At 44.9% G+C, this 12,900-nt stretch overlaps 1 protein-coding gene across 1 annotated transcript in view; it reads right to left on the reverse strand.

The window, feature by feature from the left end:
- LOC311138871 (MICOS complex subunit mic25-like) overlaps positions 1-12,896 on the reverse strand; it is a 64,407-nt gene extending 51,511 nt beyond the window's left edge. Inside the window, exons 1-4 of the mRNA XM_084173665.1 lie at positions 12,703-12,896; positions 11,510-11,606; positions 11,208-11,259; positions 10,170-10,344 (exon numbers count right to left, since the gene is read on the reverse strand). Coding sequence (XP_084029791.1) covers positions 10,170-10,344; positions 11,208-11,259; positions 11,510-11,606; positions 12,703-12,786 — 408 coding nt within the window. The 5' untranslated portion in view covers positions 12,787-12,896. The remainder of the gene's footprint in view (positions 1-10,169; positions 10,345-11,207; positions 11,260-11,509; positions 11,607-12,702) is intronic.
- Between the last annotated feature and the right edge of the window lie 4 nt (positions 12,897-12,900).

A 12,900-nucleotide genomic window follows, 5' to 3' on the forward strand; every position in this document is an offset into this window, starting at 1 on the left:
CTTTCATGGCTCTCCAACCCTGTTCCTGGAGTTCTACCGTCCTGTACGTTTTCAGTCCGACCCCAGTTGTAACTAACCCGATTAATTATTACAATCAGGTATGCTAGATTAGGGTTGGAATGAAAACCTACAGGATGACAGCTCTCCAGGAACAGGGTTGGAGAGCCCTGTTATAGAATATGCATAAAATGCTTCCTCCAATTGCAACGTTTGCCTATGCCCACACATATTGTCTCAATAACATGTTATATTTTGAATACCCTCAAACACCAAGTTAGGCGAAAACAATCACAGCACCTCCGATTGAATTAATTCATTATCATATCATCTGCACAATCTCCTATAACCTCTCATCTCAACATCACCTTCTAACCTACAGTCACAAAAATTTTACCATCTGCTTCGCAACCGCTGCTTTTAGTCTTCCGACAACGTCCCTCGGTTTTCAGCGCGGTAAGCAGGTGTTTTCACTCTAAATGAGGGTTTTTTGTTCTGGTGGCACTGCACACTGGCAGATGACGCCTGGTCATTGACGGCAGAGACAAAGACAGGAGCTATTAAGTGGGTGAAGGAATTTCCATAATTTCAAATCTGGTTGTTTTAGGGGGGTGTTTATTGGACTATATTCAGCACTTTGCGTGAGTATTAAATGTGATTGCAGTATGTTTGATGTGCCTTTTGCCCTACAGTCTGGTCTACACTTTAAATGTTGTTGTAGGTTGGTTACAAAGGGCTGATGACACCAAAAACCACCAAACAAAGCTAAATTCTTTGTGGCATAGAGAGGACAGAGCTATTTGAGGGAGCCTGCCACGCCTACATAAAGATTAAGGTAGGGAAATCCCTGGTGGTTGTAATGTGGATGGTAAGGTGGAGACTGGAGAGATGACGTAGTCATAACTGGTCAGTTCCCCAGCCTGCAGCAGCAGGGTGTCTGAGTTAACATGCAGAGCGTGAGCTACTGATAGATGCCAGCCAGAATGTGTGTCTGTGTGTGTTTTTCCCAGCCTTGACTTTAATGAATGTTGGGCCTTTCATGCAGGCTTTCATCATCGTTCTTTTGGACAGTGTCAGAAGCACTGCAGCGGCTCATCTTTCCCCGTCCTTTTCACACACACGCACACACACAGGAGAGAGGTGGGGGGAATATAAAATTAAGTCTGGTCAGCGCACAGCACATGTTGCTGTGCTGGGCATGGATCAGTTCTGGTATATATCCTGGATACGGGAAATAAGATCTACTACTGCCATCTAGTGGTGAAGATAGGCACGTTTCTGCTTTTTAGCAGCACCGCAGATATTGAGATTAGCGAGATGCAAGACTTCACTCTCACACAGTTGCACACAGTATCCGCGCATGCACACGGGTTCGCTTCACACTGTTAGAGTGTGATAGCCACGGGACAAAAACACCGGAGAAGTTGAGCCTCGCGCTTCAACACTCTTAGTTGTTGCTGTTTACTTCCTGCATCTCCGTGATATCGGTGAGTCTACCTTTAACTGTGGGTCTTCCTAATATTAGGGACTACTTGAGAAAATATACTTTCATATGGATTCTGGATGGTTGTGTACAGGAATGATGTGACATGCACCTCCAGACAAACACACAGATAGACACACAGACAGACAAACAGAGAGACAGACAAACACCTATAACACAGTTATAGAAAACCTGTCAGCACCAACTAGCTTTTCAAACACTTCATGACTCCAAATGTCTTTGAAGCAGATGGTTATTCCTGTATGTGTGAGCTCAGAATGTATTCCCCCATTCTGGGGTGTGTGTGTGTGTGTGTGTGTGTGTGTGTGTGTGTGTGTGTGTGTGTGTGTGTGTGTGTGTGTAGTAATAGGAACGAAAGCAGGTGTTAATAAAAGAAAAGAGCGGTGGAGGAATCAGCAGGTTTTATGCTAATGTACTTTGTTGTCTATTCTAAAAGTACACTCCTGAGATTAATATAGTTAAAATGAGAGGAGACCTGCTATGTCTCCTTCTCTTCCCCTCAGTCTCTTCCTTTCTCTCTCTTCTCCTCTCCCCCTCTCTCAAGTGCACTCCAGAAGTTAGTACAGTTACAATGAGAGGAGACCAGCATTTGAATATAGGAGGATGTTGTTATAGTGTAGAATTATACACTAAGGGGATCAGATGAGACAAACTTTGAGATACAAAATATGAAATGCAACTTTATTGTCCATATGTTAGAGCGAACAACGGAAATGTGTCTTCTGCTCCGTTCTCAACCTCCCCCAGAAAGCACACATCACACATACAGTTAAGGCGAGCACAGGGTCAAGCTGCGCCCCTGGATGGAGTGCAACTTGAGGAAAGACAGCGATGAGCAGAGGCATATAGTAAAAACGGATATGGATTATGGATTTCTCGCTCTTTCTCACACACTCTCGCCCTCACACACACACACACACACAAACATACACACTCCAACTCCACACACAATCCAAACCAACAAGTTGTAAACACAGAGCAGTTGTGATTGGTGAGGAAAAGGTCAGAGAAGGCTTGGATGTAACACTGTTCAGAAATACTGCAATATTCCATGGAGCAAGAGGCATGCTGTCAAAATCACTCCCATTACCCATTTAGTCCTATGTGTGTGTGTTGGGTCTGTGTCTGAGAGGAAGCAGGCATGTGAGAATAAAGAGAGACAAAGTGAGAGAGAGAGAGAGAGAGAGAGAGAGAGAGAGAGAGAGAGAGAGAGAGAGAGAGAGAGAGAGAGAGAGAGAGAGAGAGAGAGAGAGAGAGAGAGAGGAGAGAGAAAGAGAGAGAGGAGAGAGAAAGAGAGAAAGGGATACATCAAGCTAGGAAGAGGACAGCGAAACAGGAAGAGGAATAGCAGTTATGTCAACACTACTATCTTCAGGGCATGCTCTCTCTCACTACTGATCAAACTCTGAACACAGCAATGGCTAAAACAACACCTGGTGTGTCAAACTAGGCATGCACAGACAGACTCACACACACCAAAATATTGCAGTTTTGATCTGTCTGACAGCAGGTTCACACCTGTCAAAGAGCCCAACGGTCAAAATAAACTAGCTAAAAGTGATTTTCTGTTCTTTCATGTCTGTGGTTGAAAACAATGCAAAGGTTGGTGTTTATCCTCTCCAAACGCACACGGACAAACAGTATCAATTTGTCATTAAAATAAAAAAAGAACAAATACAAAAGGCAATCACGGAGAAAATCATTAAGCTTGGTGGCCAAAGCAATGAAAACCCAACCAGATACATACGTTTCAATATTCAATAAAGCCACCTCAATAAAAAACTAAAGCAAGGAAACAAATCAACTGGGAGAGTGGAGAGTAAAACAGACAACCAGAGTGTGAGTCAGTGCACTCAAGAACTGTAGTGTCCGCTGAATTTAGCTGCTTCTTGACTGAGCAATCAAACCCACATGCGTTTGTGCACGTGTTTGCACGCACGCACAAATATCAATTTCCTTCACCTTCATACAATACAGTGTTTCATCAGAAATATGCTTAGTTGGGATGGAAAAAAACATGTAAACTAAGTAGGACTAGTTTACCAGACGAGCTAAATGCGAGCCTACCAGACGAGCTAAATGCCTCCAATGCTCGGTTCGAGGCAAGCAACACTGAACCATGCATGAGAGCACCAGCTGTTCCGGACAACTGTGTGATCACGCTCTCCATAGCCGATGTGAGTAAGACCTTTAAACAGGTTAACATTCACAAGGCCGCAGGGCCAGACGGACCAGCTGGCAAGTGTCTTCACTGACATTTTCAACCACTCCCTGATCCAGTCTGTAATACCTACTATGTTTCAAGCAGACCACCATAGTCACTGTGCCCAAGAACGCCAAGGTAACGATCGCCCAGTAGCACTCACACCTGTAGCCATGAAATGCTTTGAACTGGATCCTGGACATCCTGACGGGCCACCCCCAGGTGGTGAGGGTAGGCAACAACACATCCGCCACTGACCCTCAACACTGCCCCTCAGGGGTGCGTGCTTAGTCCCCTCCTGTACTCCCTGTTCACCTACGACTGCGTGGCCGCGTATGACTCCAACACCATCATTAAGTTTACTGACGGTGGTGGTATGCCTGATCACGAGGCCAATGAGACAGCCTATAGGGAGTTCAGAGACTTGGCAGTGTGGTGCCAAGACAACAACCTCTCCATCAACATCAGCAAGACAAAGGATCTGATCGTGGACTACAGAAAATGGAGGGCCGAGCACGCCCCCATTCACATCAATAGGACTGCAATGGAGCAGGTCGAAAGCCTCAAGTTCCTCTGTGTCCACATCACTGAGGATCTATCATGGTCCACACACACCAACACAGTCGTGAAGAGGGCACGACAATGCCCCTTTTCCCTCAGTAGGCTGAAAGGATTTGGCAAAAAGTTATACAGTTGCACCATTGAGAGCATCTTGATAGGCTGCATCACCGCTTGGTATGGCAACTGCTTGGCATCCGACCATAAGGCGCTACAGAGGGTAGTGTGTACGGCCCAGTACATCACTGGGGCCGAGCTCCCTGCTATCCAGGTCCAGAGGAAGGCCCTAAAAATGGTCTAAAGACTCCAGCCACCCGTCATAGACTGTTCTTTCTGCTACCGCCAGCAAGTGGTACCTAAGTCTGGACCCAACAGGACCCTGAACAGCTTCTACCCCCAACACATAAGACTTCTAAATAGTTAGTTAAATAGTTAACCAAATAGCTACCCGGACTATCTGCATTTACCCTTTTTTCACTAACCTTTTTGCTACTGTTTATTATCTATCCTGTTGCCTAGTCACATTATTCCTAGTTATATGTACACATCTACCTTAATTACCTCGTACCCCTGCACATCGAATCGGTACTGAAACCTTGTGTATATAGCCAAGTTATCGTTACCCATTCAGTATTTATTTTTACGTGTTATTACTTTTCTATTATTTCTCTATTTTCTTTCTCTCTACATTGTTGGGAAGGGCCCGTAAGTAAGCATTTCACTGTAAGTCTACACCTGTTGTTAACGAATCATTTGACGAATAACATTTAATTTGATTTGAGTCTATTGTGGTCAAGGTACAGTACATCACATAGGCCATGCTGTTTAATTTTCTAACCAGCAGAGCGCACTGTACACTAACAGAAAATGTTTATCTGAAAGAGGGCTATTGCTAATCAATTACCAGCCCAAAGCTCTTTTCTACCTCGCTTTGCTAATACTCAGTACTCATTATGATGTAATTGTGCCATTTCCCTTGACATGAAAGGTGACATACTCAGGTATTAGACACCATTATAGCATTTCTAGGACAGCAAAGGGCACTAACTCAGATAATACTCACACATTTGATTAGGACATACTTATGTCATTCATTTCTATGATAACTGAGTGCTAACTATGTGGAACTGAGGTAGGGAAGAGCTTTAGTTCAATACCAAATAGACCCCTAAGCCCTACACCAGGGGTGTCAAACTCATTTCATGGAGGGCCGAGTGTCTACAGGTTTTAGTTTTTTCCTTTCAATTAAGACCTAGACAACCAGGTGAGGGGAGTTCCTTACTAACTAGTGACCTTACTTCATCAATCAAGTACAAGCGAGGAGTGAAAACCTGCAGAAACTCGTCTCTCCATGGAATGAGTTTGACACATGTGCCCTACTGTAGAGGTCTTCATGGGTCCAAAAAGTTGGACCTGTTCCGAAATGGACCTGGGGCATTCCCACCCAGACCCGATATATATAAATACATTTTTAAAATATAGAGACCTGTTTTGAACGGACGCGAGGACAACTAGACCCGTTCCATATAGACCTGGTCGGATCTAGACCAAGTCTGATCCAATCCGAGTGAGGGAAGCAGCAGAAGTCATTTTTTAAGCTACTTTATTAATAGGAGAGCAAGAGGAGGGAGAGAGGTGCCGCTCTAGCAGGCGGGGAGGGGCCGTACTGTGAGAGGGAACAAGAGACAGCAACCAACCAAGCCGACTCGCGCTCTAGTAGACTAATAGCTGCCATAGCTAGGTTATTTATTATCAAATATGATTACGTAGCACCTGTCTTGACTGCATCAAAGCGGGAGAAGCTAGTTAAGTTAGCTAACGTTAGCTAGCTAGGCTAACTGAGGCTGCAGTGCATGTGATTTCTAATCCTACAGTTACAAATAACAACAACTCCACTCAGAATATTAAGTAGCAGCCTACCTGATGGCTCTTGGTTGTTGTAGCCTATCCTTCTCCTTTAACTTTTCAAATCAAATCAAATGTTATTTGTCACATACGCTGAATACAACAGGTGTAGATCTTACAGTGAAATTCTTACTTACAAGCCCTTAACCAACAATGTAATTTTTAGAAAGAAACCAAAAGAAAATCACAAAAAAATATAAAATAATAGGAAATAAAGTAACAAATAATGAAAGAGCAGCAGTAAAAATAACAATAGCCAGGCTATATACAGGGGTACCGGTACCGAGTCAATGTGAGGGGGCACCGGTTAGTCGAGGTAGTTGGGGTAATATGTACATGTAGGTAGAGTTATTAAAGTGACTATGCATAGATAATAAACATAGAGTAGCAGCAGCGTAAAAGAGGGGTGGGGGGGCAATGCAAATAGTCTGGGTAGCCATTTGATTACATATTCAGGAGTCTTATGGCTTGGGGGTAGAAGCTGTTTAGAAGGTTTTGTCGTGCCCTCTTCACGACTGTCTTGGTGTGCTTGGACCATGTTAGTTTGTTGGTGATGTGGACACCAAGGAACTTGAAGCTCTCAACCTGCTCCACTACAGCCCCGTCGATGAGAATGGGGGAGTGCTCGTGTAACAGTGTTGCTTCCGTCCCTCTCCTCGCCCCTACCTGGGCTTGAACCAGGGACCTTCTGCACACATCGACAACAGTCACCCTCGAAGCACCGTTACCCGTCGCTCCACAAAAGTTGCGGCCCTTGCAGAGCAAGGAAAACAACTACTTCAAGGTCTCAGAGCTACTAGTGCGCACCGCTAACTAGCTAGCCATTTCACACCGGTTACACTCGGTCCTCTTTTTTTTCGTGTAGTCCACAATCATCTCCTTTGTCTTGATCACGTTGAGGGAGAGGTTGTTGTCCTGGCACCACACGGCCAGGTCTCTGACCACCTCCCTATAGGCTGTCTCGTCGTTGTCGGTGATCAGGCCTACGACTGTTGTGTCATTGGCAAACTTAATGAAGGTGTTGGAGTCATCCCTGGCCATGCAGTCATGAGTGAACAGGGAGTACAGGAGGGAACTGAGCACACACCCCTGAGGGGCCCCCGTGTTGAGGATCAGCGTGGCGGATATGTTGTTACCTACCCTTACCACCTGGGGGTGGCCCGTCAGGAAGTCCAGGATCCAGTTGCAGAGGGAAGTGTTTAGTCCCAGGGTCCTTAGCTTAGTGATGAGCTTTGAGGGCACTATGGTGTTGAACGCTGAGCTGTGGTCAATGAATAGCATTCTCCCATAGGTGTTCCTTTACTCCAGGTGTGAAAGGGCAGTGTGGAACGAAATAGAGATTGCATCATCTGTGGATCTGTTGGGGCGATATGCAAATTGGAGTGGGTCTAGGGTTTCTGGGATAATGGTGTTGATGTGAGCCATGACCAGCCTTTCTAAGCACTTCATGGCTACAGACGTGAGTGCTACGGGGCGGTAGTCATTTAGGCAGGTTACCTTAGTGTTCTTGGGCACAGGGACTATGGTGGTCTGCTTGAAACATCTTAGTATTACAGACTCAGTCAGGGAGAGGTTGAACATGTCAGTGAAGACACTTGCCAGTTGGTCAGCGCATGCTCGGAGTACACATCCTGGTAATCCGTCTGGCCCTGTGGCCTTGTGAATGTTGACCTGTTTAAAGGTCTTACTCACATCGGCTACGGAGAGCGTGATCACACAGCTGATGCTCTCATGCATGTTTCAGTGTTACTTGCCTCGAAGCGAGCATAGAAGTAATTTAGCTCGTCTGGTAGGCTCGTGTCACTGGGCAGCTCGCGGCTGTGCTTCCCTTTGTAGTCTGTAATAGTTTGCAAGCCCTGCCACATCCGACGAGCGTCGGAGCCGGTGTAGTACAATTCGATCTTAGTTCTATATTGACGCTTTGCCTGTTTGATGGTTCGTTTGAGGGCATAGCGGGATTTCTTATAAGCTTCCGGGTTAGAGTCCCGCTCCTTGAAAGCAGCAGTTTTACCCTTTAGCTCAGTGCCGATGTAGCCTGTAATCCATGGCTTCTGGTTGGGGTATGTACGTACAGTCACTGTGGGGATGACGTCATAGATGCACTTATTGATGAAGCCAGTGACTGATGTGGTGTACTCCTCAATGCCATCGGAAGAATCCCGGAACATGTTCCAGTCTGTGCTAGCAAAACAGTCCTGTAGCTTAGTATCTGCTTCATCTGACCACTTTTTTATTGACCGAGTCACTGGTGCGTCCTGCTTTAGTTTTTGCTTCTAAGCAGGAATCAGGAGGATAGAATTATGGTCAGACTTTCCAAATGGAGGGTGAAAGAGAGCTTTGTACGCGTTTCTGTGTGTGGAGTAAAGGTGGTCTAGAGTTTTTTTTCCCCTCTGGTTGCACATTTAACATGCTTGTAGAAATTAGGTAAAACGGATTTAAGTTTCCCTGCATTAAAGTCCACGGCCACTAGTAGTGCCGCCTCTGGATGAGCGTTTTCCTGTTTGCTTATACATACAGTTTATTGAGATCGGTCTTAGTGCCAGCATCGGTTTGTGGTGGTAAATAGACTGCTATGAAGAATATAGATGAAAACTCTCTTGGTAGATAGTGTGGTCTACAGCTTATCATGAGATACTCTACCTCAGGCGAGCAAAACCTTGAGATTCCTTAGATATCGTGCACCAGCTGTTTTTTACAAATATACATAGACTGCCACCCCTTGTCTTATCGGAGGCTGCTGTTCTATCCTGCCGATACTGTGTATAACCCGCCAGCTGTATGTTATTCATGTCATCGTTCAGCCACGACTCTGTGAAACATAAGATATTACAGTTTTTAATGTCCCGTTGGTAGGATATTCGTGCCTGTAGTTCGTCCATTTTATTATCAAGCGATTGTAAGTTGGCCAATAGTATCGATGGCAAAGGCAGATTAGCAATCGTCACCGGCTCCTTACCAAGCACCCCGATCTCCTTCCGCGATATCTCCCTTTCTTTCTACTGTGAATGATGGGGATGAGGGCCCTGTCAGGTGTCTGGAGCAAATCCCTCTCGTCCGACACATAAAATAAAACAATGTTGTCCAGTTCAAGGTGAGTAATCACTGTTCTGATGTCCAGAAGCTCTTTTCGGTCATAAGAGACGGTAGCAGCAACATTATGTACAAAATAAGTTACAATCAATGCGAAAAAACACACAAAATAGCACGGTTGGTTAAGAGTCCATAAAACGGCAGCTATCCCCTCCGGCGCCATCACTACATTTAGTTACGTCATTTTAATTCCATTTTCCATTGATTAGATATCTCCTAACTTCTGCCACACACGGAGCGAGGCTCTATGACTGTAGCCTATTGCCACTTTGATGACTCATGATTGGCAAACAACAAGCTACACACACCACTCTGGTGAAAAGCAAGACCAGCAGCATAACTTCTCACATTTCTCTCTCTCTCTTTCTCTCTACTGCAGCAGTCGTGTTGGATCTGTACGGGCCCTTCCAGACAAATCAGTTAAAATTACACATACGTGACAATCATATCAGATCCAACCCATACCCGTGACATTATTTGGAATTCTGGATCGGGTCTCGTGTAGGGGCGGCAGGTAGATTAGTGGTTAAGAGCGTTGTGCCAGTAACCGAAAGGTCGCTGGTTCTAATCCCCGAGCCGACTAGGTGAAAAATGTGCCCTTGAGCAAGGTACTTAACCCTAATTGCTCCTGTAAGTCGCTCTGGATAAGAGCGTCTGCTAAATGACTAAAATGTAAATGTGTATTCGGGTACAGGTGGATCCGTGAAGACCTCTACCCTACGCTGTATGCACTAGTGGAGATCTAAGAGGAATTGATTAGTATAATATTATGAAATGTCCACCTAGCCTATCAAAAGGCAAGGTGGAGCTTATACCAATCAAATCCTCTTAGATCTCCACAAGTGCATCGAGCGTAGGGGTCCATTTAGGATTGGGCCCTAGAGGGCAGCAGAGAGGAGCCAAATGACTCACCAGTTGTTTGGCCTTCATCAGCCCCTCGTGGCTCTTGCCCTTCTCTAGGAGCACGGCGGGGTTCAGGTCATCGTGGGCCTCCCCTTTCCTCCCTGCTGTGGCTGCTGCTGCCTCTCTCTCCCTCTGGGCCAGTCGAAACAGTTGCTCCTGCACCTGGGCCTGCTCCCTCTCAAACCTACACACAGGACATATGATGAACATGAGACACACTAAATATCACAGCCAACCTATAATGCAGGGGTGGCCAACCCTCTTTGTGGGGAGATACTGTGTATGCAGGCTTTTGCTCCAGCCCTAATACACCTGGCTACTAATCAGCTGCTCATTGGGATCTTGATTAGCTGAATCAGGCAGGATAGAGCAGGGCTGGAGCAAAAACCTGCATACCTAGTCAGCCACCCCTGGTTGGCCACCCCTGCCATAGGAAGACAAATGGACTGCAGTTTAATCTCGGCCATGGCAACCGGCCCAGGGTGTCACAGAGGTGGCTCATGAGAAGTTAAACTAAACTGAGATGCTAGTTAGCCTAGCATATAGCATGACATAGACATGAGCCGTTAGCATCCCAACCATATAGTGAGCCATTGCTGTTGACATGGCCTACTGCCACTCTGCTGGCAGTAAATAAGAGCAACATGATGTGTCGACAGCTCTCTTAGCCTACACATTCCTTCTCAGAATTACATGTCTGGCTAGTGTCCAGTTCTATACATTATATAGCTTGAAAGGTATTACGATCAACCTAAGGATATCACAGACCGTCAATTTGATTAGTAAATCCCCCGGGGGTGCCCCATGAATGGTCCTCCAGGAATGGATTGAGTGACACTGCACTAAGGTGTCAAATCCTAACTTAAGATAGGCATACACATGCAACAGTTGTATTGATATCAGTCAATACATGATTTATGCAAAGGTTTGAGCAACATACATTATTCTAATCAGGTGTGTTACTAGACTGGAAGAAAATTCTGCACACCCAGGAATGGAGTTGGAGACCTCTGGTGTAAAGTGTATACTAGTGGCAGTTTAACTCACTTTCTCCGCAGCTCCTCCTGTGCCTCAGCAGCAGTGGGGCCAGGTCTTGGATCTGTAATACATCCAGCCATTGAATAATAAACGGTCCATTATATCCATTTCCCAATTCCATGATAATCACTTACAAAAGACAGTCGGCTAACATAACAATACAAATGTACTATTACTGTAGTCTATGATAAAATCTCCAAAGTGGTTCTAAATCATTGTTACAAACATGTATTTCCCTGGGACCAAAAGGCCTACTTTATCTCCTAAATCGCAGTTCAGTTGAGCATTTAGGTTGCTGCGCTCTTCCATACCTGGTGCAGGTTTGTGGCTGCCAGGCTGGGGTGGCGGTGGATTGACGCTGTCTGTTCCCTGCGAATCTCGCATCCGCTGGAGAAGCTCCCCTGAGAGCTGTGAATTGCGTAATAGTAGGTTACATTGTGCAAAACAGGTCAGACGGACATTCAAAGCAATGGGTGCTTACACCAAGACCTAAGTGTAAAAAAATATAGGCTAATAGCCAAATTATTATTTCAAAGTTTGTTACCACTTTAAAGTGTATTTTTTGGATTGTAATTACTCCTGAACAGTATATAGGCCAATAACTATTGTCACAGCATTGTTAGCCTGCACTTACAACAATAGACTAACCCTTACCCAAACTAAAGTATAGCAATGAGTAGCCAAAGCTTTATACGTTATAAGACTGTATTACAGAGATAATTCCTCAGTAATAAGAGTACCATAAGTGTGACCCAAGTTATTTAAACAAGTTGATTTGGGCACATGTATTGTATAATGTAAGAAGATAGTGGGGTTGACAATAACTTGCTGCCCTAGTCCAAATAACATTTATTTTTCATAACTTTATGTAGGGCAACTTCAAAAAATTGCCAATGACTTCCTTAATAAGTGATAGTTGTAACATTGTCATATTGTGACAGTGTCTTGTTACAATGTATCCAAATGTATCGTCTGCTCTAGGCCTACATGCCTACATTGACGTTACATCTGCACGTGATGTGGGAATATTCTACTTGCTCAAAGCTACACCTGTAATATTATAAGCCATAGCCTAATATATTTGAGATATAAATTGTGTTTGTCAAAAAGATGTGGTCTAAGGATATTATTGTAGTAGCCTAGAACGAGTCCATTACGGTTGCATATTCTCTGTAGCCTACATATAGCCGATAGTGTACCGTCCTGTCCAGACAACGACGCATAGCGGGCTGGGGGGGAACCGTGACCGAATTCACTTGAGGACATGGCATTACATTAGAATGCGGGTCTGTTACTTTCATTTTCTTAATAATACACAACCATTGGCGTTCTATACTGCCTACTACACTTACTAGAGCTACGGTAATGCAACCAAAAGTCACGGATATATATACACTAAATATAGCCTATTAGGCCTATATTGCATTTAATTTCTCTGTCGCCATGTCAAATTATTTGAACTTGGCAGTGAAAGTCGCCGTTTTCCAAGCAGTCGCTTACTTACCTTAACTCCTTGAATTACTGTGACCTTCTCTTCTTCATCCAGGCCGAATGACACTTTTCTTCTCGTACTTTCACTGCCTCCCATGGTCAATGGTCGGCTTGTATTCACCTGTATTAAAAAGACCGCTGCCCTACACTAGGATATTTGACAAGTCTACGATAATGTGATAGTGACACTAGCCGCCACAGCGCGTCGCGG

The sequence above is a fragment of the Coregonus lavaretus genome (genome assembly GCF_964263955.1).
Source record: "Coregonus lavaretus genome assembly, chromosome: 12".
In the NCBI taxonomy this organism is placed as follows: domain Eukaryota; kingdom Metazoa; phylum Chordata; class Actinopteri; order Salmoniformes; family Salmonidae; genus Coregonus; species Coregonus lavaretus.